At 58.6% G+C, this 26,166-nt stretch overlaps 2 protein-coding genes across 2 annotated transcripts in view; one reads left to right on the top strand and one right to left on the bottom strand.

Moving 5' to 3' along the window:
• The window catches only part of RAD54L2 (RAD54 like 2), a 68,655-nt gene extending 65,748 nt beyond the window's left edge, over positions 1-2,907 (top strand). The window contains exon 23 of the mRNA XM_042018641.1: positions 133-2,907. Within this exon, the coding sequence (XP_041874575.1) occupies positions 133-200 (68 nt within the window). The 3' untranslated portion in view covers positions 201-2,907. The remainder of the gene's footprint in view (positions 1-132) is intronic.
• On the bottom strand, positions 2,609-26,166 carry LOC121659936 (semaphorin-3D-like). The gene is made up of 18 exons (XM_042018657.1): positions 25,961-26,166; positions 14,345-14,548; positions 9,393-9,553; positions 8,641-8,703; positions 8,299-8,418; positions 7,898-8,000; positions 7,666-7,794; positions 7,208-7,353; positions 6,866-6,980; positions 6,646-6,715; positions 6,126-6,270; positions 5,827-6,049; positions 5,619-5,707; positions 5,062-5,103; positions 4,639-4,796; positions 4,348-4,412; positions 4,039-4,169; positions 2,609-3,955 (listed from the first exon to the last, which is right to left on the bottom strand). Exons 2-18 carry the CDS (start codon positions 14,466-14,468, stop codon positions 3,536-3,538), a joined length of 2,304 nt encoding a protein of 767 aa, XP_041874591.1. The 5' UTR covers positions 14,469-14,548; positions 25,961-26,166; the 3' UTR covers positions 2,609-3,535.

The following is a 26,166-nucleotide window of genomic DNA, read 5'->3' as shown; positions in this document are numbered from 1 at the left end:
CATTGTCTGTCAAACATAACCACACCATTCATAGAAGCCTTAGATCAACAGTTTAGCTATGCAAATTATTTTAATTATTTTTTAAAAAAAAACAAACATTAAAATAGTGCTTTCTTCTTTAACATATCCTAGGAGTTGAAAACCGAGGGGTTCTGAGCAAACTGCTGGACAACTTGTCTTTGGATGCACCATGGAAATAAAAATCAAACCCCCCCACAAAAGTAACAAAGCAAATTAACTGATGGTGTTCATGCAAGTTTCTCCAAAGACTTGACAGTGCTGCATCTGTGAGTCATGCCCTCCTGTGCTCTGTGTGTCCACCTCATGCACTACCCTGTGACACTGATTGTATGACCAGCTTGCCCAGATGTCCGTTGCATCCCTGTGAGGCTGTCAGTTTTCCCGTGGATTTGGGGAATGGACCTAGGCAAGGGCTTTCCTTGTCGAGAGTAGCAAATGTTGAGACCTGCGGGCGCATGTGGGAGGTGGGAACATGAGCAGAGCCCCCAGAGCCCTGTGGCTGCCCCAGCCCTTCCTGTGGGGGTCAGGGTAGTGGGTTCATCCAAGGGACCCTCCCACGTCATCTCTGAAAGGGGCCTGTGCTGGGACAAGGTGTGAAGATGTGGCTGGGGGCAGTCAGCACCGTGGTCTGGATGTGGTACTGGTGACTGCACACCTCTCTGCTCCTTGCCTCTCCAGGAGAGCGCCCAGGGCTTCCAGAGCAGGCCCTGGCACATCCCTGCACTGCCACCTGATGTTCTCCAGTGGTTCCCTGTGGCTGTAGGAGCTGAGGGTGACTGGCATTCTGCTGCCACAGGGTGCAGAATGTGCCCTGGGCTGGCTGTTAACCCAGCACCAGGGTGGGGTGTGAGGGCTCTTCTGGCTCCTGTGTGGCCATGATTTGGAGACCCCTTGGCAGCCTCCTGTGGTGCGGCTGCTCTGTGCATGACCCGCTGCTGGCAAACACCGGCCCTGGGCAGCTGCAGCACAGGGGCCCTGCCCAGCAAGTGCCCAAGTACAGCCCCAGCCCCAGCTCTGCCCCATCCACCAGCCCTGGGCACCCCCTTAGTGAGGGGATGGGCCCTGGCAGAGCCTTGGCTGAGAGGTGGTCACGGAGATGGCCGTGATGCCCTGACCACAGGGCTCCCGTGGGAGCTGGCAGTGGCTGGGGCTGCTCCAAGGCAGCCGGAGGCACCTGCTCTTCCATGGTGCCATGGGAAGGATTTCCTCTGCCCCACAGAAGCCACGAGGGGGTGTGGGTCATCCCCAGTGGGGGGGGAACTCTCCAAGCCCTAAAACTCTCGTCCCATGGGGCCTGCTCTTCTCCCACATCTGCTCTCCCTAGAGGTTTCTCGTCTCCAGCATGTGATTCTGCTGCAGAGGGTCCTCTCTTGGTTTTCCTGAGCCTGGAACAGGGGCTTTCCCTGCACGAGTTAAATTTTTCTTTTGCTGCTGAATTTCTGTCTCCAAATGACCTGATGGGAAGCAGCTGCTGGTTCTCAGAGGGGCTGTGGGTGACACTGAGGACAGCAGTGCAGGACTCTCTGCAGAGGGTTTTGGACAGTAAGGAAGATTTCCGAGCACAGCCCAAGGCCAGGGCAGATCTGTGGGGGCCTCGGGAATGGTCAGCTGCCCTCCATGCTGGCACCCAGCCCTCGGCCCTTGCCTTTGGTGGGAGGTTTCCACTCCTGGGTACAGTCAAGTGAAGTCTGGGTACCACTGTGGGACAGTGCCATGGGCATGGGGGGCTGCAGCTGCTCTGTGCCCTGGGCTTGGTGGGCTTGTTGGCCCCACTGCTGATGCAGCTCTTTGGGCTTCCTGGGGAGCTGCAGGGTGGGGGCAACACAGCCCAGCCTGACCCAAGTTGGGCAGGATCTGCTGGATGTTGTCCTGCTGGAGTATCTGGGAGGGTGGGGGCGCTTGAATGCAGCTACTTGGAGAAAGCAAATATTCTGACAAGCAAAGGGTGGGATTTCCATGGGGTCTTCACTAGAAATGATGTGTATTTTGACTTTATGATGTCAGTGAATCATAGAACGGTTTGGGTTGGAAGGGACCTTAAAGACTGTCTTGTTCCAGCCCCCCTGCCATGGGGAGGGACACCTTCCACTAGACTAAGTTGCTCCAAGCCCTGTCCAGCCTGATCTTGGACACTTCCAGGGATGGGGCATCCACAACTTCTCTGGGCAACAAATTCAAGAGGCTGAATGTGCGAGAATTGCTGCTTGCTTGGGAGTGGCTTCCAGGCCAACAGGGACAAGTACAGCAAATACCTTCCCAGCTGGTATTTCTCGCCACTCTGCAATAAATTTTGTTGATCCAGTCTTGGAAGGACCAGGGGTGGGGGAGGGCTGGGGTGGGGGGGCAGAGGTTGAACAGGGATCATAGTCCAGCTAGATTACAGTGAGGGGATGGCTCCTTGCACCTCAGAGCAAGCACTCCCTGTGAAGGGAGGATGGGGCGAGTGAGGGAGAACAACCTCTGCCACCTCCTGGACCACCACCGCTGCCTCAGCTGCTTCGTGGTACCCAGCTCGGAGCTGGAGTCTGGCAGATCCATGGGAGCCTGAAGGAATCCATCACTGAGTCTCATTTGGGGTTTTCTGTTGGTTTGGGTTTCTTTTTTTTATTTTTTTTTTTTTTCCTTTTTCTTTTCTTTTTTTACTACCGCCTTAGTTTGTGGCCTGTCTTGTTGTGGTTGGAAAGAGGAGTATTGCTAGCAGGGCGGCTCGGTCGGTTGGCCCCACGCATGATCATGTGCTTCCCTCTTCTCTCTGTCGAACGGGATGTGCTCGCCTGATCTCCCAGAACAGAGACTTTGAACAATTTGTTGTTTATATGATGTATTTATTTTTACTTGTGTTTCATGTCATTTTTTAAAAAAATAATAAATTGTAAGTTGGTATAACTGCCTGTTGCTTCTCCTTCTTTTTTTTTTTTTTTTTTTTTTTCCTCAGTAAAAAAAATGTCAAAATTAAAAAAGAAAGTGGTGTGGTTTGAAGCTGGTTTGGGTTGGAGCTGGGCTGGGCATGAGCCTCTCTGCACACCTGGAGCCCAGGCTCAGCCAGCAGCTGCGTCCTGCTGCTTCCAGCAGCACCTGGGCTCCATCCACACCTCGGCAGCCACCCAGGTGAGCATCCTGCCGCCTCCAGAGCGGAGGGAGGCATCACACGGCTGGCCCTGCCCGGGCTGGGTGCTGCAGGAGTCAGGGAACCATTGGGACAGCTGGCTCTTGCTCCTCCCTGTCCTCTGTGCTTATTATTGCTGCTGCTGATCGTCAGTAAGGGCCGGGGGAAAACAAGGAAAATAAATATTCTGCAGGTAAATAGCTTTGAGTCTCGGAGAGCCGGCGCGGGCTGCGTGCCCTGTCCCCTGTGCCCCGTGGGGCGCGGAGAGGCCGCGGGGCTGGCGGGGGTTGAGGTAGTAACAGCGAGGCGGTTCTGCACGGGAAGGCGAGAGGTGTCCCGGGGCTGGTGCCGACGTGCGAGAAGGGCCCTGGAGAGACCGGGAAGGGAGCTGTGGGCTCCCTCTGCCCCTCACAGGCGCTGCGGGTGCCTCCGCACCCGGCCGTTCTTGCTGTCCGGGGACTGGTGCTGCCACTTGTGCCAGGCTCGCTGCCGCTGCCGCTCCCGCTCCTGCAGCCGCAGGGCATTGCAGTAGGCGTCCAGGCTGGTGCCCGGTGCCCCCAGGGCCCGCGGGAAGCCCTTGGAGCCTGGGTGCAGGTCGATCCGGGGCCGAGGGCTCTGGTGGGCCCCTCCCAGCTCAGCTCCCTTGCTCCGTTTATACGGTGGCAGCTCCATGGCCTCGTGCCTGATGACGCGGAGGCTGTATCGGGTGAGGGGCCGCGACAAGGAGCGCTCCACCGCCTGGCACTCGTAGGTGCCCATGTCCTCCCTCGCCAGCTGGCGGATCAGCAGCCCTTGCTCCAGCACCAAGAAATGTGCGTTGTTCCTGACCTGGGGCAAAGGCAGAGCCCGTGGGTCAGTCCTTGGGGATGGAGCCACCCCTGCTCCCCGTCCCCGCTGCCCTGTCCCCGTACCTCGCTCGGGGCTGTCTCCTCGCCGCGCCGCACCAGCCACCGGATCGTGGTCTGCGGGGAGTGCGCCAGGCACTCGAGGAAGGTCGAGTTCTTCTCCACCCCAAAAACCACCTTCTCCACCGCAGCAGTCCCTGTGCAGAGCAAGGGGTGAGTACCCCGTGTGGGGCTGTGTGGCAGGAGGGAGGGAGGGCAGCACGGAGCAGCCAGCCCGCGGTGGGGGCACCGGTTTCCCAGCGCGGTGCCGCCTGCCCGCCGGGGCATGGCGCTCCCTGGGCACAGCTGGCTGCCCCCGCCGGGGCTGGAGCTCACCCTCTGCCGTGTCCTGGCACTGGCTGAGCGGGTCAGCCTTCAGCACGTCCTGGCAGCGGGCACGCCTGTGGGAGAGCAGAGAGAGCTGTGGCTGTCCCACCTCAGGCTGTGGGACTCCTCCGTGGCAATGCAGCCTGGAAGGGAGACCAGGAAAGGGTGGGGAACAGGCAGGCAGAGTGGCAGTAGGGGTCTGGCTGATGCATAAAGCTCCAGGGCTGGCGCTTGCCCTTCCCTGCTCCGAACAGCATCACTTTGCAGGGGGATTCAAGGCTGGCGAGGGCACACACTCACCTCTTCTCGGTGAGCAGGTGTGGGGCGCAGGTCTTGCTGTCCCAGGTGCAGTAGGGATCCCTGGCCAGGCAGCAGTCGGTGCAGGTTTTGCCGTAGAGCTCGCAGCGGTACAGGGAGAGCTGGAGCAGCCCGTGGGTGCTGCTCATGAACAGCTCCTGCTGCTCAGGTAAGCGGGACAATGGCAGTCAGCACCCACGGCTGGAGACCAGGCGTGGCAGGGAACAGAGCCCCTGCCCCCCGTTGGGGTAGGGGCACTGGGGGACAGCAGGAGTGCGAGACTGAGCCTGCCACCCCCTTAATGCCCTGGCAGGATCCCATTCCCTAAATGTGCACCCCCTGGGGCCAAGGGACCCGGCAGAGTAGCTAGGACCAGTTGCCCTCTCTCCCTTGGCTGCTTTAGGGAGAAGCAGAGGGGACACTCACCCGCTTTGGTGATAACTTCATGTCTAGGATGGGAGAAGGCACCTGGAGGGAAAACAAGAGGGTGCTGCAGTCATGTCAGTCCCTCCTGGGTGCCCCAGCCTGCCAGTGGGATTGTGTCCCCAGCGGTGGCAGGATGCCAGGACCCTGGGCCAGATCCCTGGTCACAGCTCCATCTGCTCCATGCAAGGAGCCTGGGCTGACTGTGCTTGGCGTGGGCAGCCCAGGACAGCTCTGCCCAGCAGTTCCGTTTTCAAACATGGACTCAGCCCTCCCATTTTAGTGAGGGCTCCAATAGGCCACCCACATGCCCCCTCATGGACTGGATGGGGAGCTGGAAGATGACTTGGCTTCAGTCCCACTGGCTTTCCTCGGTGCTCGTAGCATTTCCTGCTGCCCAGAGCAGATGGGAGCCCCCAGCAGTGAGGTGAGAACCTCCCTGAGAGCGGTCAGTGATTTTCTGCAGAGCCTGCAGGGAGGGTGCCACGGCCACGGGAGGCAACCCGTGTGATCCAACCACGGCGCCTCAGCCCCCGTGGTGCCACCCTGGCTGCCTGTACCTTAGTGACGCTGACCTCCTCCAGGCTGATCACTTCGGGGCTACGGCTCACCCCGCCGGCCAGTGCCACCTTCAGGACTTTGCCCTCATCTGTGAAGGCAGCGGGAGGAGGAGCTGTCAGGGTTGGGAGCCCCCCGGGCTCCAGCACCAGAGTGCCGCACAAGCTGCGCCGTGGTGGCAGCGTCCCCAGAGCCGGGGTGAGCTCCCACCTGTGCCGAGGAAGAGCACGTCGTAGTGGCGGCTCTCCGCGTCCAGCCGGTGCACCAGCAGCCGCCGCAGCCGGTACGGCACATTGGCCCGGACCAGCACGGGCTGCCGGCCCTGCGGGTACACGGGCTCCCACATCAGCTGATGGCCGCGCATGAAGCTGATCACCTCGTCGGGGAAGTCCTTGGTGGACTGCAGGAGGGGGTCGTACGTCTCGCTGGGGCACTGTGTGACACAGGGGCTGCATTAGGGCCAGGCCAGTCCGTCCCACTGCCCCTCCAGCTGCTCCCCATTCCCTTACCGTGCCGGGGCGGGGGTAGGGGACACGACCCTTGTATTCTACCCAGCGGTAGTCGAATCCCTCCTTGTGTGCAAAGGGGCCGCTGAAGGCAGCTCTCACGGCAGCCATGGAGTAGATGCAGACGGCAGAGCCACTGAAGACACCACTGCCGGGAAGCACAGGGCTCTCAGTGTCCCTGCTGCTCCACGGGGATCAGGTGTATGCACACCCACACCCCCCTGAGCCAACGCTGTCCCCTGTCAGCCCCGGAGTAATGCACAGCACGCCGGGGTGACAGGAATCCCTTTGGCACAGCCAGTCCGGCCGGGGGGATCACTGGCTGTGCCAATGCCAAAAACTGTGGTTTGACAATGGGGAGGTGAACCAGCAGCAGGGAATGCAGGAAAATACTGGTGGCCCTTCCTCAGCCAGCTGGGTGCTGGTCCTGCCCTTCTCCTTGCAGAGCTCCCTGTGGAGCAGCACTGGTAGGGGCCGGGGGTCTGGAGTGTCCCACAGAGGGGCTGCTGAGGGTCCTGCTCACCTGGAGACCGTGAAGAGCCCAAAGACAAGGGGGTTCTGGGGGTCCCGGGTGCGCAGGAGGAAAACATCCTCTGCAAAGAGAGGGGCGGAGGTGAGGCACCCCAGAGCTGGAACACCAGTCCAGAGGATGCAGGTGGGCATCCTGGGGGTGTGCTGGAGGGAGCAGCCGTGGTGGAGCTGCATTGCTCACGGATTGTGCATTGCCAGGGCTGTGCACTCACCCAGCTGGTCGAAGTGGGTCTCAGTGCCCTGAGGCCCGGGGATGGAGCACACCAGGCGGGCCTTCAGGAACGTGCTCCAGCGGTTGATGAGGCTGTGCTTCCCTCCAACATCGTTCTGCCAGGCACCAAGAGCCAGGATCAATCCAGCCTCTCTGAGTCTCCCCCACTGCTGTGCCCTCCTCATTCCCACAGAGGGACATCCCCAGCCCTGAGCCTTCTGCCCTGGGGTAGGTGTGCAGTGACACCCTCACATTCCTCTGCTTGGGATGCTCCTTGGTCCAGAGCAGTAAAAGCCCATCTCGTGGGACAACTGGCCACACAGTGCTGGCCTTGGCGACTGACCTTGCAGACCCTGGCCACCCTGGCATGGATGTGCCGCCGCTCCCACTGGCCAGCTTCCATGGCCGTCTCACGGAAGAAAATGTAGACTTTGTCATCGTGGGGGTTGTAGGTATCGGGGATGGCGTAGGCACCAACAAATGCAGGCTCTGCAGGGGGAAGGAGCAGCACAAAGTGGTCCTGTGTCCTGATCCCACCCTGTGGTACTGCCCTGAACTGCTCCTGGGAGCAGTGTGAGACGCTGAGGGGACACAGGGCCCATGGAGACCTGGCTACCCAGGAGGCAGAACACCATTCCAGTGCTCAGGCTGTGGAGCATGGGTCCCACAAGGGGTTTCATCAGTGCTTCCCCCCGCAGAAGAGAGAGGGCCCAGAGCAGAGCTCTGTCCCCAGTGCTGTGCCCAGCCTCTCCCCAGTAGGACGAATAGGCCCCCACGCCCTACAGGTCACCCTGCTCCTACCGTGCAGCCAGTGGTCCTGGTTCTGCTCCGTGCGGATGTAGCTCTGCTCGGCCCCATGCACCCAGGTCCGGAAGAAGGCAGCGCTGCTGCCCATGAAGTCGCTGGAGGTGCCTGAATACAGCTCCCCATCTGCAGGGTCAGGGGTGAGTGGGTGAGAAGCAGCACATCCCAGCACAGATTATTCTCAGCACTCCCCCTCCAAGCATCCCCTCTGCTCCTCACTCGCTCTTACCGACGAGGAGTCCCGTGAAGGGTTCGTGGGGGCTGTACGGGCACCGTCCTCGCCCTGATTCCAAGGAGTGTGTCACCAACTGCATGCGGGGAGCCCCTGCACCCTGCCAGAGCCAAGGGGGAGATGTCAGCCCAGGGGGAGTCTGGGAGCAAGCTGGAATTTGGGGGAAGAGTGGGAAGGTGGCTGGTGTGTCTGTGATGAGTGGGTTCCTCGAGGGGGTGCCAGAACCTGGTCCCATCCCCTGACATTCCCAAGTCAGAGTTGCTCTTGCCATGTGAATGCCAGGGACTGCACCAGGCTGACTCCCCAGGCTCTGGGGCTCCCTCTCCGCCTGCTCCCAGGGAGAGGAGTCTCTTGACACCCTCTGCCATAGGGGTATGTCTGTCCAGGGTGTCCCTCACCTTCCCCCTGGCTCCCAGCTGGATGAAGGCACAGACGGGCTGGTAGGAGCCGGTGCCGCAGGCAAACACGTGGCTCTGGTTGAAGGGCTGGAGGAGGCGGATGAAGTTGGCACACTCTGTCTGCGCAGGGGAGATGTTCATCAGGGCCGAGCTGTGGTCACTGCTGGGGCTGCGGAGCCTGGCCAGACCCTGTGCTGGCAGCTGGCCAGCTGGGCTGACTCTGGCTGGCTCCACAACCCCATTCCAGGCAGAACCCCAGGCTCCTTTTCAGGGTGATGGGGTTGTTTAATATCCGTGGTGAGCTGCCAGAGGAGATGGGTGGGGGCTGCCAGCCCTGCTTACCTCCACGTTCTTCCCTGCCAGCTGGCAGTGCTCGACCTGCTCCCTGGGGGCTGGCCAGAAAATCTGAAACACAAAGATCCCATGGATGCAGCCCCTGCTTCCCTCAGCCTCCCGTGGCACCAGTGGGAACAGACTCAGCCAACAGGCGCTGCCAGGCTCAGGTGCACTGTGAGGATATGGGGTTGCTCTGGCACAGCTCTGACACCCCCCTGAGTCCCAGGGCTGGGTGGCAGCCTGCCAAATCAACTCAGAGTGAACCTGGTGTGGGGACAGAGCCTGGGCGTGCCGTGGCCCACCCAGGCAGTGGGCAGGCTCTCCTGGATCCCAGCCCGTGGGAACACCAGGCTGCAGCGCCTTAATGGGATTTTCTTTTGTTGGGCTCTGGCTGTACACCCAGCCAGCAGGATGTCTTGGGATGACATTAGTGGACTCGCTGCTGGAGCTCTTGAGGCAGCAGCAGGGACTAGGTGTGACAGCAGGGCTCCGGGCACTGCCCACAGTCCACCCAGGTCACCTCTCCTGGCCAAGCCACCCTGTCCCTCTGGCGCCAGCCCTTCCCAGCAGGGCTCAGCTCCACCAGCAATGGCCTGACCCCACTGATTAAGACATCCTGGTGTAAATGTGTCCCTGGTGAGGTTAGAACAGCCCAGTCCAGGGCACATCCACCTCCACGCCCTGGCGCTGGGACAAGGAGTGGTTCCCAGGGAGGAAGAGGCCAGCCTGGCCAAGGCCACCCTCCTCCCAGCACTGACCTTCTCAGGCTCTCTGCTGGGATGGTCCAGGTGGAGCAGGAATATATGGTTTTTTGCTCCCACCATCAGCCAGGCCCTGTCTTCATCCACCAAGAGGGCTTGGAAATCCATCCCATCCCCTGAGGCCAGCAGCAGGCGAGAGCTGTTGGATTTCAGCAAGTCTGAGGAGCACAAAAAAGGTGGGAGAAAGAGAAACCCATCCATGAGTGACACAGCCAGCAGCCAGAGGCCCCACACCTCCCTCTCTGGGACAGCTCTGGTCACCTATCATTGCTCCAAGGGTACATAACATTCCTGCCACTGCCTAAGGAAAACCCACCTCCCTCGGTGCCCCTGAGCTCACCACGGAGCCTCCTCCACATGCCTACTTGAGGGAAAGAGTCACTCCTACAGAGAGCAGAACTGTGCTGGCCTTGCCCTGCCTGGGCTGGTTGCAGGGCACAGGGCAGGACAGGGGTCCAGCCCCAGTATCCTGGGGTGCTCAGCTTCCAGCCCACCTTCCAGAGGAACTCCTGGAGCCCCAAAGCCTCTGCACCCTGAAACCGTGGGCAGAGGATGGAGCAGAGAGGTGACTGGCTTGCTGAGGCTCCTGTAATGTTTCCCTTGGGCTCCAGATCAAGAGAGTTTACATAAAAAAGGTTTTTGTTGTTTGCTGGGGCAAAGCATCCCTCCAAGGAAAGGCTATGTGGAAACAGAACCAGCACAACCAGCTCTGGACACCCTCTGCCCTCACTCCTAAGCCTCTGAGTCCACAAAGCAGCTGCTGGGCTTTACCCCACGCACAGGGTCAGGCAGGTGGACAAATGCACTGGGACAGACCCTTGTAAGGGAAGTCCCCAGCTGTGTCCCCGGCTGTGCCACCCCAACCCAGCACTCCACATTTCCCATTCTGTGTCCTGAGACACAGCCTAACCCAGCATTAGGCTGGCTCAGGGAAAGATCCAAGGGTGCCATCGACCCAGTGCACTCCTTTGGGAGCCAAGGCAGCACAGTGGGAAAGGCGCTGCCGTTCTGGCTGCGGCTCCTCCCATGCAGCAGCCGGGGCGGCTCGCCTGGCCCTTCTGGCACACTTGTGGCCGTGTGGGTGTGTGAGGAGGACAATAAGCTGTTGTCTTTTGGTTAAAACTCCGGAAACAACATCCCTGGGGCCAGTATGGGTCCGTGATGTGCAGTGCCAGGTTTGGGGGCTGTCTGTGGGGCAAGCATCCCCCAGTGCTGCCAGAGTGGCGGCTGCACCAACACGGGACCGCAGCAGCTGCCACCCCCCAGCCCCTGCTCCCAGGGATCAAGGCAGGGCAAACCGGCATTGAGGCAGTCCTTGGAGCCTCCAGAAATCGTAACACATCCCTTCTCTGTCCAAAAGTGACAGGACGTGGCTGGGGATGAAGGGCTGGCTACTCTGGCAAGGCTGCTCCTGCCTTTGGTGTTGTGCAGGGTAACGGGCAAAAGTGGGGCCTTGGGAGGGGGAGATGGAGATGGGCTGCACTGGATGGGGACTGAACGGAGGTGGAATGTGGCTGGAAACCCGGGGAAACCTGTAAGACCCAGGCTGAAAGTCTGTCCAAAATCACATGAAGTGAAGCAGTGTGTCAGGAACACAGGGAAGGAGGTGGTCACGGGAAGCCAGTGCTGGCCAGGTGGATGCAGAGTGGACGGGAGCGTGGGCGGATGTGCGGCCCCGAGTGCAGGTGGGGTGGACGTGGGCACAGACACAGCTCCATCCAAAGGGATCCGGCTGACACGGGAGGTTGTCTCACTTCCTTCCACCCCTTTTCCAGGGCAGAGGGGAAGCCAGGCCAGTGCCTGTGGGCTGGAGACGCCACTGACGTGCGCTGGTCCCTGCTGGGACAGGCAGCACACAGGGCCCTGACTGGATCCAGCAGCCAGGCTGGCTCCCAGCTAGCGCTTCCATCTCCCCGTGCTCCGGGGTCAGAGCTCCTGTTACGGCACGGACACAAATCCTCCTCTGCCAGCAGCAGCTCCAAGCTGCAGCAGGGAAATCCCGGCTCTCATCCTGCTGCCACGAAAATTGCACAGCCCCACTGCACTCCCCGCCTTCCCTCGGCTGCCCAAGGGCTCTCCTCTGGGTACAAGAGATACAGGGCAGAAGGCTTCCAAGCCATTTCCCACCAGCTGAACGGGATTAACAGCTGAATTCCTGTCCCTGCCTGCTGGCTGTTGTCCCTGCTGGATCTCCAACGGGACGCGGTGCATCGTTCCCCCTCCTTGTGTCTGCCAATGCTCCCAGGACCTGCCTGATCCAGGGGAAATGTCGGGCAGGGTGCTGGGGAGGGAGGTTGGGGTGGGAGGGCAAAGCCCATCCAGTACACGGGTGTAATTAAGAGGAATGGGGACAAGACTTGTCCTAGAGAATGTCACTTGCTGGTCACCCTCTGACCTGCACCAGGCCTGTCGAAGGACAAGGTCAGGCAGGGTGATGGAAGAGCCCTCTCTGCTGCCTCTGGCAGTATGTGGGAGAACCCTGGAAGGACTCACTGCCCTGCACTGGCACCCTCTGGCAGGTTAATGATGAGGAGGGGCTGAGCCTGACCCCATGGCTCTGCTCCGTCACCAAGGGGACGTCGAGTGCTGGGATCCAGACCCAGGAACTTGCTGCACAAAACCCAGCCTCTTCTCACCTTCTGGTCATTAGATCCAAACCTGGCCCTGGAGGCAGGGAACCAGGGGCACTCTGCAGCAGCCGTGCCATGGCCAAACCTAAGGCTGAGCCCAGAGAAACATCCTCTCCTTTGTGTTCACTATCTCCCAAGGCCATGGTGTTTGTCTTTATTGCCAGGACCACTGTAACCACCTTGTCCCATCCATCATCTCCGCCTGCCCCTCAGCCACGGCATCCTCCGTGCGGGGCGACCCCGAGCTTCCTGGGGTCACAGCCCGGCTGTGCCGGAGGGCTGCCCTCTTCCCTTCCCCCTCACCAGGCACAGCAGCCCACAGAGGAGATCCCTGAAGCCCAGGGGAAGCTCGGTGCTAAATCGGGCTCTGGCCCCTCACTGCTGCTGGCTGATAAGGGACGTGCCAGGGCAACCCTTGGTGCGATAACCAGAGCCCCATGACCTCCCCGTGCTCCGGAGCACTTGCTGTGCGGTGGTGGCCTCTGAGTCCTGCCTGGCTGCAGATCAAAGGCTGGCAGAGCACCCGTTCGCCAATTCCTGGGATATTCCCGCAGGAGGAGCTGGCAGGCGTGCTGTGGTTTCACTGCTGCAGAGCCTGGGGAAGGAGATGCTGAGCTCGAGCAGCGCTGGGGCTGACCCAGCCTGACCCAGCTGAGCCCAGGCTGCCCCCGTGTGCTATAATAAACCTCCTCCTCACTCCTCGGCAGGGTGGGAGCCGCTGCTGTTGTTCCTGGCCCCGTGCCCTGTGCCCCATCCTTCCTGTGCTCTCCCGGCCCTCGCTGCTGTCATTTCCTTCTCTCGACCCTGCTTACGTCTTCTCCCCCGGCCCCACCGAGGGCTCTGCCTGCCACCCCCATGCTGGGATCTGAGGATCCCCTGAACGGACTCTCAAAGGCCTCCTTTTATTTATTTTTTTTTCCTAGGGGTTTTTAAACCTAAACTTCTCAAGGCATTGTGTCCTTGAACCTGCCCCGTGCTGTCCATGAGTCACATCCCTTTGCCATTGTTCGCTCCGTCCTTGAGCCCTCCTGATGCTGGGAGCTTCCTCTTCTGCCTCTGCCCAAGGCTTGAGGGCTTTTGGCGTGCCTGGCCCCGGGACACTGTGGGGCTTTGAAGTCAGCAGCCTCTTCTCTCCAGCTGCCCCAGCAGTCTCGTCTGCCTCCTCTGGCTCCAAGGAAAGGCCGACCCTGCACTGTTTCTGAGCTGGGCTATCAGCAGGGCCATCTCCTCACACAGATATCCTGCACCCCTGGGAAGTCCAGCCCTCACCAGACACAAATCTTTCACTGTGCTGGTTGTCTCTGCCTGGAGAGCAGCTTCTCAGGGTGACAGAGTGGGCTTAGAGCATGGCCCTGGAGCCTGGAGTGCCACGCTCATGGGAAAGCTGCTCCGCCCTCTCTCAGGTGTGGAGTGGGTCCAGCCCTCCCTATGGTCACATCCAGGGAAGCACTGGAGATGTGCTGAGCTGCCATCCTCCAAAGCAGCTTGCTGGTTTTCACATAGGAGAAGCTGAAAGCAGCTCAATTGGCCACATCCGTGCTGCGGGTTCACGGCAGGGTGAGAAGCTGCCAGGCTGGCAGGGTTCTGCTCTAGCTGCTCAGGTCACTCCCACGTAGACTTTCTCTAGGTACTCCCTTTCCACACTTCTCTGGGCTGTGTGTTGTGCTACCTGTCAGTCTGCTCTTGCTGCATCTTCAGGTCACCAAAGCTCTCCCCCTCTGCATCAGGCTTGAGAGGAGCAAACTGTGCCTCCCCTAAAGAACTCATCATGTAAACAGAGCAGACAGATGCAGGGAGGGAGAAGTGCAGCAGGGAGATTATCTGCACAGGGAATCAGTCTCTCCTGGCAGAAGAGGAGAGGCAAAAGCGGAAGGGCTGAGCTGGGGTGGGACTGTGCTGGTGGGAGGCAGAGGAAGAGGCTGGTGAGACTGTCCTGGGGCTCAGTGTCCCTGTGAGCTGAAGGTGGGGGACATTCCCCAGGGGTACCCAGTTCAGCCCCAGTCCAGGACACACCAAGAGAGGTCCAGAGTGCATCTGAGCTGAAGGACACATCCCCTCTAGTCCCAGTGTTCTGCTGGATCAGGGCAGGGCATTCCCTGTTCAACCTCCTTTTCTGATGCCAGCAGTAGTGGTGCAGCGTCCTCAGGGACTGTGCTTGGAGCTGCACCCCTGAAACATCCTGAGGCCCCAGAGTGCGGAGAGGTTACGGCCACAACCACGGAGCTGCCTGTCTCCCCAAGCCCTGGCCACCCCTTTGCTCCCTGCAGGGTGCTCTCCCAGCCCTCCAAGGCAAGGTGCAGATCCCGAGGAACCCCTTACCTTTGTAGGCGAGGCGAAGGCGCGGGGTGTGCTGCTTCCATGCGGTGCTGCTGCCCAGCTGCTGCAGGAGGAGGCAGAGCAGGAGTGTGGCGGGGGGCAGCCAGTGGCCAGGGGCAGCCCACATGGTGGCACGGGGCAGTGGGCAGGGTCTGCTTGCCCTCACAGCACCATGGTCCAGCGCCGAGATGCCACCTCCAACGCCAGCTGCAAGCAGAGAAGGAGGAAGGCTGCAGCTGTGCTCACTGCACCAGTGTGGGCACTGGGAAGGCAGCTGTGGCTGGGACACCCACTTGCCTTCCACCCCCCGGGAGCTCCAGCACATTCCCTGTCCAGGAAATTCACAGGCCAGCTATTCCAGCCTGCCTAGGGGAGGTGTGTGGGGTGATGCCAGCATGCCCACAGCACCTGGTACCTGGGAGCACTGGGATCTGGGCATCCTGAAGGTGATTGACATGAGGGCAGTAGTACCCTCTCCAACAGGCTCTCAGAGCTTGGGCATCCTCTGCTCAGTGTCTGCTCAGACCCCAATGTTTGGCAGAGCCAGGTGGAGGATCCCTAATATTCATCTGATCTCAGCTTGGGGTTAAATCTCATGCCTTTCACTGAAAGGGGAATTCATGTTTTGGAGCACCATCCATAAATGCCATTTCTGTCATCCCCCCAATATCATCTGTGGCTCTGTGTGTGCATGACACATCCCTGGCCAGGATGTCTGCAAATTCCTGGTCACCACAGAGCTCTCTGAGGCCACCAGCATCTGCTGGCTCCAACGTGCTGTGGATTGGAAGGGCTCTTTAACACATAGCTCCTTTTGGAGGTGTGCAGGGGTTCACAGCCTTGCCCAGCAGCTCCCATGGCTCCTGCCAGGAGCAGGGCTGCCCTGCCAGCTCTAACCAGTTAATCCAGGCTATTTAGATGCTTTTTCTCCACTTCATAAAAAACCTAGTCCCTACATGGCAGCTCTAACTCCCCCTCTTCCTGCATATTAAGTTCTTCCAGTCCAAAGACTGAAAGATTTTAAATGAGCTTTTTGGCTCATCCCTGGCCAGAGGCTCTTGGCACAAGGAGCAGGGGATTCCTGCCATCCCAGTGAAGGGATGTGGGAGGGATGGTGGAGGCAAGTCTTTCAAACTGCCTTGCACAAGAAGGAGTGCTCAGCTCTGCCTAGGGAGGAGGTTTCAGGCTGGTGGAGTTGGGCTTTCTCTCCCTTCCAGCAGCAAAGTGTGTTTGGGCTGGGATGCAGCTCCTTTCTTGCCCCTTCCCTGCCTTCTCTACTGCCTGGGTCTCGCTCTGGTCAGCACAACCTGCTGTTGCTCCAGGTCCTTCCCCTGTACCAGGAGACCTGGCCCCACGCTGGGACATGGATGTGACCTCAGGGTGGTGGCTGTGCAGTTCTCTGTCTCTCTTTAATTTGGGGCTGCTCTCTCTACCCAGCCAGCCCTTCCTGGGCACTTTTCAACATGTCAGCCATTGCCTAGGGAAGGGAAAAAACCCACCCCATAACCATGATGGGTTTAGTCAGGTTCAAATTGCTCTGTATTGTGGAGAGGGGAGGTTCTCTGTTAGGAACCCATCAGCCACAGGGGGATTCACAGGCAGTGCTGCCCTTGCTCCCACAAACACCTCCCCAGCAGGCAGCAATGATGAGCTGCTCCAGTCGTCTCAGCTCTTCCCTTGCTCAGCAGCTGCAGTGCTGTCCCCGAGCTGTCCTGTGGGCTCACAGCCGTGCCCCGAGCGAGCACTGCTGTCCCAAGGGTCATCACAAGGACGGGGCTGGGATTTGACGGGGATATTTTTTTTTTCCTTTGCCAAAGTGTGTTGTGTTGCTGGAGGACTTGGGAAAATGCTGTTCTCTAATTGAAGGTTTCTATAAATGGAGCTGGATCTGTGCAAGGCTTAACTTTGGGCTGAGGCAGACTTGGAGGGATCTTTCATGACCCAGGGAATGCCAGGGCAGGCTGGGATTCTGTGGATGGCAGGCAGGGCACTGCTCCTGCCTCAGGACACGCTCACACATGGTGAGCTTGAGGGATTCTTCACATGCCTGGTGCAGGGGCTGGGGCTGCGCTCCCGGGTACAGCTCGGCTATACCAGCGCTCCATCTCCTGCCCTGGAAATGCCAAAAGCAGAGCTGATTGCAGCAAGAGCCACAGCCATGCCCAGGAGGATCCCAGAGCCCTGGCAGAGCTGGGCACAGGAGCAGGAAAGTGAGGGTTTTGCTGAAAGGTCTTGCACCAGACAAGGAAAGAACAAAACTGCCACAGGATAACCTCCAGAAAGAAACAATTCCCGTGGGTGCCGTTCTTTCATGAGCATAGAGGGGCTCCCTCCCATCGTGCCCAGGCAGTGGTGAGGCAGATCCACCTCCTGGCACCCAGGTAAAATCCCAGCACAGCCCCCTGAGCCACCTGTGCCCACAGCCCCTGGCACAGGGACATCCCTTGCTGTGCCAGTCAGCACGGGGACGCAGGGAAACAGATCTGCTGGAGGTGAGGAGCTCGGCAGAGTTTACACGGAGAGGGGGAGCTCGGGTGCCTGGTGGATGGAAACAAGCTGGGAGTGATGAATCCAGGGTTAAATTAAACACTCCCGACAGCTTTAAATAATCAACTGTCCAGAGCTGCAACTATTTCCATCTCAGTCTGGAGAGGGAAGTGCTGATGAGGGCGGGCTGCCGAGAGAAGGGAAGGCAGGGGTTAACGTTTCATACTGCAGGCACCACAGGACCCACAGGAGAGGACTTGGGGGATGGCAACCTTTGTTTGAAGGGCTGGCAGTGACCAGGAGCGCCAGGCATAAGTGGCACAGGTGGTGACCCCACGGTGTTGGGCTGAGTCTGCCAGCAGTCCACCAGGTGCCCTGGTCCCAGAGGTTTTCCTGTGCCCTTCCTCCCTCCCTCCTGTTCTACTGGAGACCTGCAGAAGTGACAGAATCACAGAATGGTTTGGGTTGGAAGGGACCTTAAAGATCATCTTGGTCCAACCTCCCCTGACATGGGCAGGGATGCCACCCACTGGGTCAGGTTGCTCAGAGCCCATCCAAGCTGGCTGTGAACACTTCCAGGGATGGGGCATCCACCACTCCTCCGGGCAACCTGTGCCAGGGCCTCACCACCCTCGCAGTAAAGAATTTTTTCCTAATATCTAATCTAAATCTCTCCTATTTTGGCTTCAAACCATTTTCCTCTTGTCCTATCACTATCTGGCTGTGAAGAAAGTCACTCTCCCTCATTTTTATAAGCTCCCTTTAATTACTGTAAGGCTGTAAGAAGTCCAACAGGTCTGAGGTTCTGGGCTGTCACACAAAATCCCTCCAGAAAGCCTTCCCAGGAAGTGAACAGCCCAGAGAAAAGACAAATCCCTTCTGTTTGAGACGTGGGTACAGGAGGGAATCGTTTATCCGTGAAAGCACCAATTTCCTCCTGACAACTCCTTTGTGCTGCAATGCCATGAATAGCGTAAACCGGCCCAAATTTCAGAGGGGGAAGGGCCCTGGCAGTGGGTTTATCAAGCTGTAGATTATCTCTGAGAGGGAAGAGCATGCTGAACTCCGCTCCCCAGCGATCCCGCGGCACGAACAGCGGCGGCCGTGTTTCCATGTGCTGCGCTCATTTCACAGCCCCGATTGTATCCCCGATAATCCCCACGCGCCGTTCACAGCCTGCTGCCTTCTCCAGTTACACGGCAGGGCTGGCAGGGCCAGGGGCAGGAGGCTGGTCCCCAGCAGCTGGGGGACCTCAAGGGAAAGGAGCGGGGGGAGGAGAGGCGCTGCACCCCTTGTCAGCATCCATCCATAGCAATCATCCCCACTGGGGGACAGAAGCGCTGGCCTAGAACTCGCGGTGAGAGGGGGGAGCCTCAGAGAGACTCCCCCCACGGGGCTGGTGCTTCCCAAGGCTCCCAAGCACCCAAGTCCTGGCTCCCAGACCTGAGCCCCCCCGCTCCCGAGACTGTCCTGCCTCTCCCAGCAGAAGCCCTGGTGTGGGTGGTTCCCTCTCTGCCGCTTTGGGAGCTGCGAGAAAGGAGCCGCACCCTGGCAAGGAAACTGAGTGGCAAAGCCAGGGCAGGACGTGCAGCGGACTCAGCCCGGGTGCCCATCCTGCGCACACATCTGCGGGTCAGCTGGGCGGCTGCCACATGCTCTGTGCCGTGGGAATGTGGAGCCACGTGTGGGGGAGCGCGCACAGCCGGAGCTGCTGGCCCTGTGCCTCGGCCAGCGCCCCTGCCCGCAGCTGTCCCTCTTCCTAAATCACCGCCGGGCCCCTCCCTGCCCGCGCAGGAACAGAACCTTCCCTGCTCAGCCCAGGGCTGTGGTTGTGCCTCTCCATCCCGTGCGGGATGATGGATACCCTGGCAGCTGCAGGGAGAGGCAGCTGTCCACTTTCTCCAGTGGAAGGACAAAGGCACAAGGGTGAGCCCTCCCTGCCTTCCCCCTGAGCTGCCAGGCTGGGGCAGGGGCAATCCTTGGGGGAGCCTGTGGTGCTGAGCGATTTGTGGGAGGACGTGACGGTCCTGCTCCGTGACATCAGAGCTGGGACCACAAAACCAGGTGCCAGAGCTTGGGTGGCATTGGGGCACCACGGTGTGCCCTGTGAGGCATCAGGGTCCCAGTGAACCCTTCAGTCACAAGGTCACACGTGCCCACACAGATCTGCAGAGATCGAGGGGAGCAGACTTTCGGTGGGGTTGGATGAAGGGATTGTTGGGCTGCTCCAGGTTCAGCCGCGTCTCTGCCATCACACAGCATGGGGCCAGCAGGATCCCGCCTGGCCAGGACATCTCCCAGCAGCCTCCCCACTGCCACCTCCTGAGGTTCAAGTCCCCTGGCTGCAGTTAGCCCCAGACCAACCTTCCTTGCCAGACAGCACTGCTGGAGTGTGCCAAGCACCACGGGTGGGGACGAAGGCGCCCAGCTGCTGCTGGCACCCTGCAGACCCTCGGGATGTCACCCCCACCAGGCAGGGGGGCTCCTCGCTCACGGGTACTGGGTGACAATGGCAATGGGGCAGGGACAGCCCTGGGGTCTGGGTACTATCAGGGGGACCTCGCTGCCTGTGGTGGCACCTCAGAGCACAAACACCGCATCTCCTCTAACCGTGTTTGTCCCCCTGAGGTTACAGTAACTTCAGGGACGCTCCAGCGGGGACCACATCCTCTGGAAGCAAATGGGGAATTGCCAAGCCTGAGGCTGGCCAGGGTATTAATAACTGTTTATGAAGGGATAAGGAGCTGGCTTCCCTTAACATCCTGCTAATCCCTTTCTTGGGAGGCTGTTGGCTCAGCCCCTTTCTCTTGCTACTGAGAGGTGATGCCTGACCTGGCCTGGCTCTTGGGCATCTGGCAGGGAAGGTGGCTCAGCAGTGGGCTTGTGTCAGGGCACAGTGATAGGCACAGTGAAGGGCTGAATCAGCCCCTGCTTTCAGCCCTTGCAGGACTTTCAGATGTTCCTGAATGCACTGCTTGAACGGGACATCCACTGTTCCTCCTCCTAATTTACCCCAAGGGCATCCAGCACCAGGGAGGCAGCAAGTCCAATGTGCAGAGAAAGCTGAATGGAGACACAGCATTAATTGCACCTTGCAGGTCTCCTCTCACCTAAAATGCTGCCAGAGCACAGGCAGATTCCAGAACAGAGCAGTGCCACAGTCCTGCTGTCCACCCCAGGGCTCCTGTCGTGAGCAAACCACTCTGGGACATCAGCGAGAAGTGGCAAATTCATAGAGAATTGGGTTCCTCCATGGACAAGGTGGAGGTGGGACAAGTGTGGGTTAAGTTGGTGTATTAAACTCTGGGCTGACTTGGCATACTGAATTCCCAATTTGCCTTCTAGTGCAATTGAGAAGCTTAAATTTCTTTCACAGAATGACAGAATTGTTGGGGTTGGAAGAGACTTCTGGAGATCATCCAGTCCACCCCCCTGCCAAGGCAGGGTCATCTGGACCAGGTTACACAGGAATGCATCCAGGTGGGTTTGGAATTTCTCCAGAGAGGGAAACTCCACAACCCCCCTGGGCTGCTGCTCCAGTGCTCTGCTACCCTCAATGTAAAGAAGTTCTTCCTCATGTTGAGGTGAAACTTCTTGTGTTTTGCTTTATGGCCATTACTCCTCATCCTGTTGCTGAGCACCACTGAGGAGCGTCTGGCACCATCCTCTTGGCACCCAGCTTTGAGATATTTATATGCATTAATGAGATTCCCTCTCAGCCTTCTCTTCCCCAGACTAAACAGGCCCAACTCCTGCAGTCTCTCCTCAGAAGAGACATTTCACGTTTGGAAGGAGCTTGCCATGTTTCAATGCTGTGTTAAAGTACCCAAATAAGGCAGAGAAGAGGCTGAGCTGCCAGGCCAGGTCCCCAAAGCCTCGGGGTCCCCAGAGGCAGCACTGAATTCCTCAGAGCCATTTATACTCCAGTGCTGAAACCCAGCCTTGTCACCTGTCTGCCACATGGCCTGACACTCAGCACAGCCCTGGGGAGGCTCGGGAGCCCTGCCCTACTCAGGAGTTGTTCTCTGGGCTTCAGATTTTCCAGGCTCAGCCTGGGTGAATCACACACCTGGCAGGGGCTCCAAGGTCAGGAATCAGAACGGACTCCAGCAAGGGGCAGGTTTGCCCGTGCTCCTTGCCATGGACTGGCTGTAAAGCCTCTGCTGGGAGAAGGACTGGGTGGCACCCAGGGTTCCCAACACGGAGCTTGCCAGCCCTGGCTCACCAGCTGGAACCCAGTGCTGCTCTTTTGGTGGCCTCTGGAAAAGAGGTATTGGGTTTGATTGGGGTCCTGGTGACACCCCTGCGAAGAATCCCAGCAGAGACCCAAGGCCTGGGGGGGGACAGCTCCATCTCCAGGGGTGTCTCCAGGGAGAGCTAGCCCTGGGAAAAACATTGCTGTTCCCTGGGCAGGCTGCAGCCTTTCCCAGCACTCCCAAGACAGCACTGATTGCTTCCTGAAGCTGCCAAGGCTTTCCACAGCAAACCCACACGATGTGCAGCATTCATTTTCTTCATTCATGTTGGGATTATCGCTTCCCACCTCCAAACCTATTGGACAGGGATGCTCAGCACCTCTCAGAGAGCTTTTTGCTTTGTCACTTCTCCAGGTAGGAGCTGGCCATGAAGCACCTGCTCTGCTGCTCAGTAACCCTGCTCATGAGCCACTTCACCACTGCCAGCCAGCGACACGGCTGCTGGTCACACTCCCGGGGCCACTGGCTGTCCCAGCTGGGGCCACCCGCCTCCCCCGACACTTGAAAGCTCTGCAGTGTTTTCTTTTCATCAGCGGGAGCCCTGCTCCCGGCGCTGCTGGCCTCTGCGCTAATTGGAGCAGGCTGGGCAGGCGTGGGGGGCTCCGTCGGAGAAAGTATTTTAATGAGGATGGAGGGTGCCTGCGCTGTTATCTGCTTCTTCTCAGAGCCTCTTGGCTGTGCTCCTCGGGAATTACAGCCTGGATTGCCGGGTGAACTCTCTGGCTCGCCAGCCTTGGAGCCCTGCACAGCACCACGCTCCGGGAGCCAGGGACACGGCTCTGCCCGGCTCCAAGGGACTGACCCCTGCCATCCCCCCCGGCAGCTCGGCAGCGGCCAGGGGACATGCCTGCACCACGGCTGCAGCTTCTGTGCCGGCTATTTCCCAGGATCAGCGGCCAGCAGGGCCACTGGGAGGGACGCCGGGCCATTCACCCCATCAGCTGCTCAGCCACTCTTCCCAGGAGACGCCAGGTCGGCTCCAGACGGGGCTGAAGGTGCAGCGCGGCTGGGAGGGGCTGGGACAGGTCAGCCGCTGGGCAGCTGTCACAGCAATGGTGTGGGGGAAGCAGGGCAGCCGCAGCAGGATGCTCCAAAGCACACAGCCCCCCTGCTTTCAGTCATCTCCCTGCCCGGCCATCGCAGGGAGAAGCCAGCCCAGAGCGTGGACACAAGCGGGGGTACGCCCTCCCAGCACGGCTCCTGTGCCAGGATCTCCAGAGGGTCAGAAGCAGACAGCACCACGCCCCATGCCCTTCTGCCCAAGCCCTACCTCATGTGAAGCCCTCTCTGTCCCCCATGTACCCGTCTGCACAAGGTTCCACCGTGGAAGGCCACCGTGGCTGTCATTACTCCAGCATGGAGCTGAGGCACAGGTGGATTAAGTGACCTGTTCATGGCCAAATGGGAAGCATAGCAGGGCAGGGATTATGTCTCATCTTCCCCCAAAGAGCAGCTCATCCTCCTAGAGCACAGAGCAGCTCAGCACTGAGCCTGGCTCCGTGCATGTGGCTCTGGCACATGGTGGCAGAGCTGTCACCGTGTCACCGCCCGCCTGCATGGGAGCACACGCCGTGGGAAGGCCACTTCTCCTCTCAGAGGACAAGGGACAGATTGAAACCGAAAGCCCTTGTTTTCCTTTTCACACTACAGAGATCTCAGGCCAAGTTAGCTGACATCAGTGGTCTCCTAGAAAAGGGGGAAATAAACCTGGACGCAATGGTGGGAGAAGAAGGGGAGTTCCTGCACACAATAAATGGCAGCTCGCCAGCACATGAGAGCAGAACAATAACCCCACATGGCTGAGTGCTTGTGAACGGTGTCATTCCAGGGAAACCAGATCCTGGGCAGACTCCCAAGTCAACTGGGGCTGATGCTGGCAAAAATTGTGCTCCATGCTGTGTCATGCTGATGGTGGAGAGGGGTTGTGCTGGTCTGGGGCACACGCATGGCATGCCTGCAGGTACGGTAGAGCCAGGGGGATCAGGGTGTATATGGAATCACTGAGCATGGAGGTGGCAGAGCCCAAATATCCTACAGTGACCACCTTGGGAATAATGAAGGCTTATCTCTGCCAGGAGTATAGAGTGCTCCCTTCTGGGTATCACAGAACCACTGTCATTCATGGCATCTACCTGCAAGGAGATGCCGGGGGTTTATGGCTGTGATTTGGGATAATCTAATCTTTAGGGAGGCAAAATGATTAGGTCCCCCGCGCTGTGAGTCCAGCTCTGTCACTTACACGGGTCATTTCACCATCCTGTGCTTCAGTTTCCGCAGGCAAAAAGCACTGGAGAAGGTACAGCCAGCTCCTGGGAGCAGGGCAGGAGCAGGGAGGTGTCAGCTGCCTTGCAAGGACCAGAGAGGATCAAAGATGGAGAGCCTGTCCAGGGCAGGTAAGGCTGTTTTCATCCTCTCTCCCTGCTCCCACTCCCCTCTTTGCTCCCTGCTCCAAGCAGAGGGGAGCAGGATCCCCTGATCTGACCTCCTCCAAATGGGGGGTTCCTCAAAATGGGCAGGTGAGGCTGGGTGTGACCCCCTATTCCCCATCCAAAAGCCTTTCCTGCCTGCCCTGCTCGGGCCAGGAGGTGACTCAGCTGACTGATCTCTGTGTCTCTGCAGGTTTGTAACCATGTGAGCGAGTGCCTGTAAGGATCTAACTGCCCTGTGCTCTCTGAGCCACCTCTCGCTGTAATCCCAGCCAGAGTGGGGATAGACCAAACTTGGAGGAGGAGGCATCTCCAAGAGTCTGGGAGCCAAATTTACAATAAATCTCCATGCTTGCTGTAAACAGCCCCTGAGAGGGTGTCACAGGAGCATGGCAGAGAGTGAGGCAGCAGAACCCCCATCTGGAACCTCTGCCAGCCCTGTCGGCTCAAGCTTGGTTTGGCAAAGAACATCATTGGCAGCAGCAAGAGGTGCCAAGGACCCCAGACTTGGCTCCAGCTCCCTGTCCTGGAGCTGGGTGCTGCTGGATGCTGCTGCTGGCAGCACCACTGCCTGGGCATCAGCTCTTGTCCAGCCAGATGAGATGGCTCAGACCATGGCAGCTGGTCTCCAGCCTCCATGCACAGGCACGATGGTATTTGGAAGAACATCTCACATCCTTGGGGGTTTCCTGTTTAATTCTCAACCTAAGGAACTGCACCAAATGATCCCTGTCTTACACGCTTGTGGAATTCAGCAAGATTAGATTAGGGATGAATTCTTCCCATATTTCTTATAGGGCTGATATCTCTGCCCTGGCTTTCAGATTGACTTCCCCATCCCCGGCTCATTAATCACCGGGGTGTTTGTGTCTCTGTCGTTTTCAATCCCGTTAACTCGGCAGGAGAAATCTATCTGTTCCAGCAGCCCATCGTGTCAAGCCAGTGACCCGTCAGGGCTGCCTGACCCCCTCCCTTTGAAGGCTGAGCGAGGAGTGGCCAGCAGAAAGCTGGGACACGCTCCACTTGGCAAAGAGAAAGCTCCCCATGGCTCGTGCATGGGGCGCGTGGCCGGCATGTGTGCGGGGCGGCCGCGGTGCTGGGACCAGATCTCCTGCAGCACTTTCCCCCCTTCCCTTGGGCACATGACTGCAGATAAAAATGCTGGTTTCCAGTTTAGCAGAATTTTCCTGAGAGTGCTCAGCAGCTGGATCAATGCAGTGATTCTTTAAGGGCAATAAACTTTTTAACTAAAGGCAGGCTCACCAGAGCTGCTTTCTGGTAGGCAGTGCATCCCATGGCCCGGCTGCCTTCTAGGGCTGCCATACACTCAGGAGCCGTGATTCATGCCAAGGGTGGTCTTATTTCAAGGACAGAAAGAAAGAAATAACCATCTCTGTCTTAATTTAAGTTCTTCAAATGTTTTGTTACTTGTTTCTGGACATAAACAGCCATTCAGCCTTCCCCTTCCTCCCTCACCCTGAGTATCAGCCCCTCACACTGAAACACATCCCCCCATCCCTCTCAGGACACTCAGGGGTGCAAGGCTCCCGACTCCCGGCCATCCATACCCAAGATCTGTAATGCTTCCAAGCAGAAGGATCATTAGTTAAGGGACTCCTTTGGAGAGCACCCAGCATTTCTCAGGCTCTGTTTCTTTTCTGCCTGCTGTATCATTTGACCCGAGTTTCCGAGAGCTAAGGCATTGCAGAGGGAGGTTGAAGAAACACAATTTCCCTGTCCCAACAGATTTCATAAAGCCCAAGCAGAGGACACTGATCAGAGAGGCTGGTTTTTTTCTCCTTAGATCAAGGATGTCACAATTGTTTAGGAGACAAGTGATTGATTTTTATCTGGTGAGGAGGGAGAAATCTGACAAAGTTATCTCTGAGCACTGGCAAAGCCTCCAGCATGGGCTAGTGACAATTAGCCCAGTGTAGGGTTTTGGGCTGTTAAACCTCAGCAGCAAGGCAGAGCATTGAAGCCGAGAAACCCTAGAAAAGCCAGCTCTGGAAACAGCTTTACCACAGTAAAAACAGGACAAAACCTTCTGGGACCCAAGTTACAGCATTAATGGATACAACACAAACGTAAAAGATGGTGGCAGGGGGTTGTTCTTTAGGGTGCCTTCCAACCCAAAGCATTCTATAAAGATTAGTAGAGCTTTTCATGGCATGCTAGGGCAAACAGAGTGAGCTCTGCTCTCTCTGCAGGGGCTGGGGTAAGACCAGTCACTCAGGAGCTACTTTGCACGAAGCTGTAAAACAGAACGAAGCTGACAGTGAAAGCAGACGAGCTCACGACTGATTAACCCCGGCTCAGCTTCCCGGGCTGAGCTGCTCCCACTGGGAATGCTACTCCCGCCAGCTCTCAGGGGGAGAGAACCAAGGCAGCCCGGAGCAGCCTGCGCTGCCCAAGCTCATGAACAATTAACCCCATTGCTCATTACTCACCGGCCAGAGCGATCCCAGCGGCGATGCCCACCCTGCCGCCAGTCCAGCGGCTCCAGCCTCTTCTCCCAGTGAACCCAGAGCACCTGGAGGCTGGAGGCGGCAGGAGGAGCCGGAGGTGGGGAGGACAGCCGTGGGCAGCCCCTCATTCATACCCAGCCCCGGCTGCGGGAATCCTCCGTCAGGTCCGTCCCCTCCATGCACACACC

This window comes from Corvus kubaryi, unplaced genomic scaffold (genome assembly GCF_017639235.1).
Source record: "Corvus kubaryi isolate FWS band 111438036 unplaced genomic scaffold, C.kubaryi_AGA036_p1.0 124, whole genome shotgun sequence".
Taxonomy (NCBI): Eukaryota; Metazoa; Chordata; class Aves; order Passeriformes; family Corvidae; genus Corvus; species Corvus kubaryi.
Note: the sequence above shows the minus strand (reverse complement) of the source record. Positions and strands in the feature narration are given on the sequence as shown.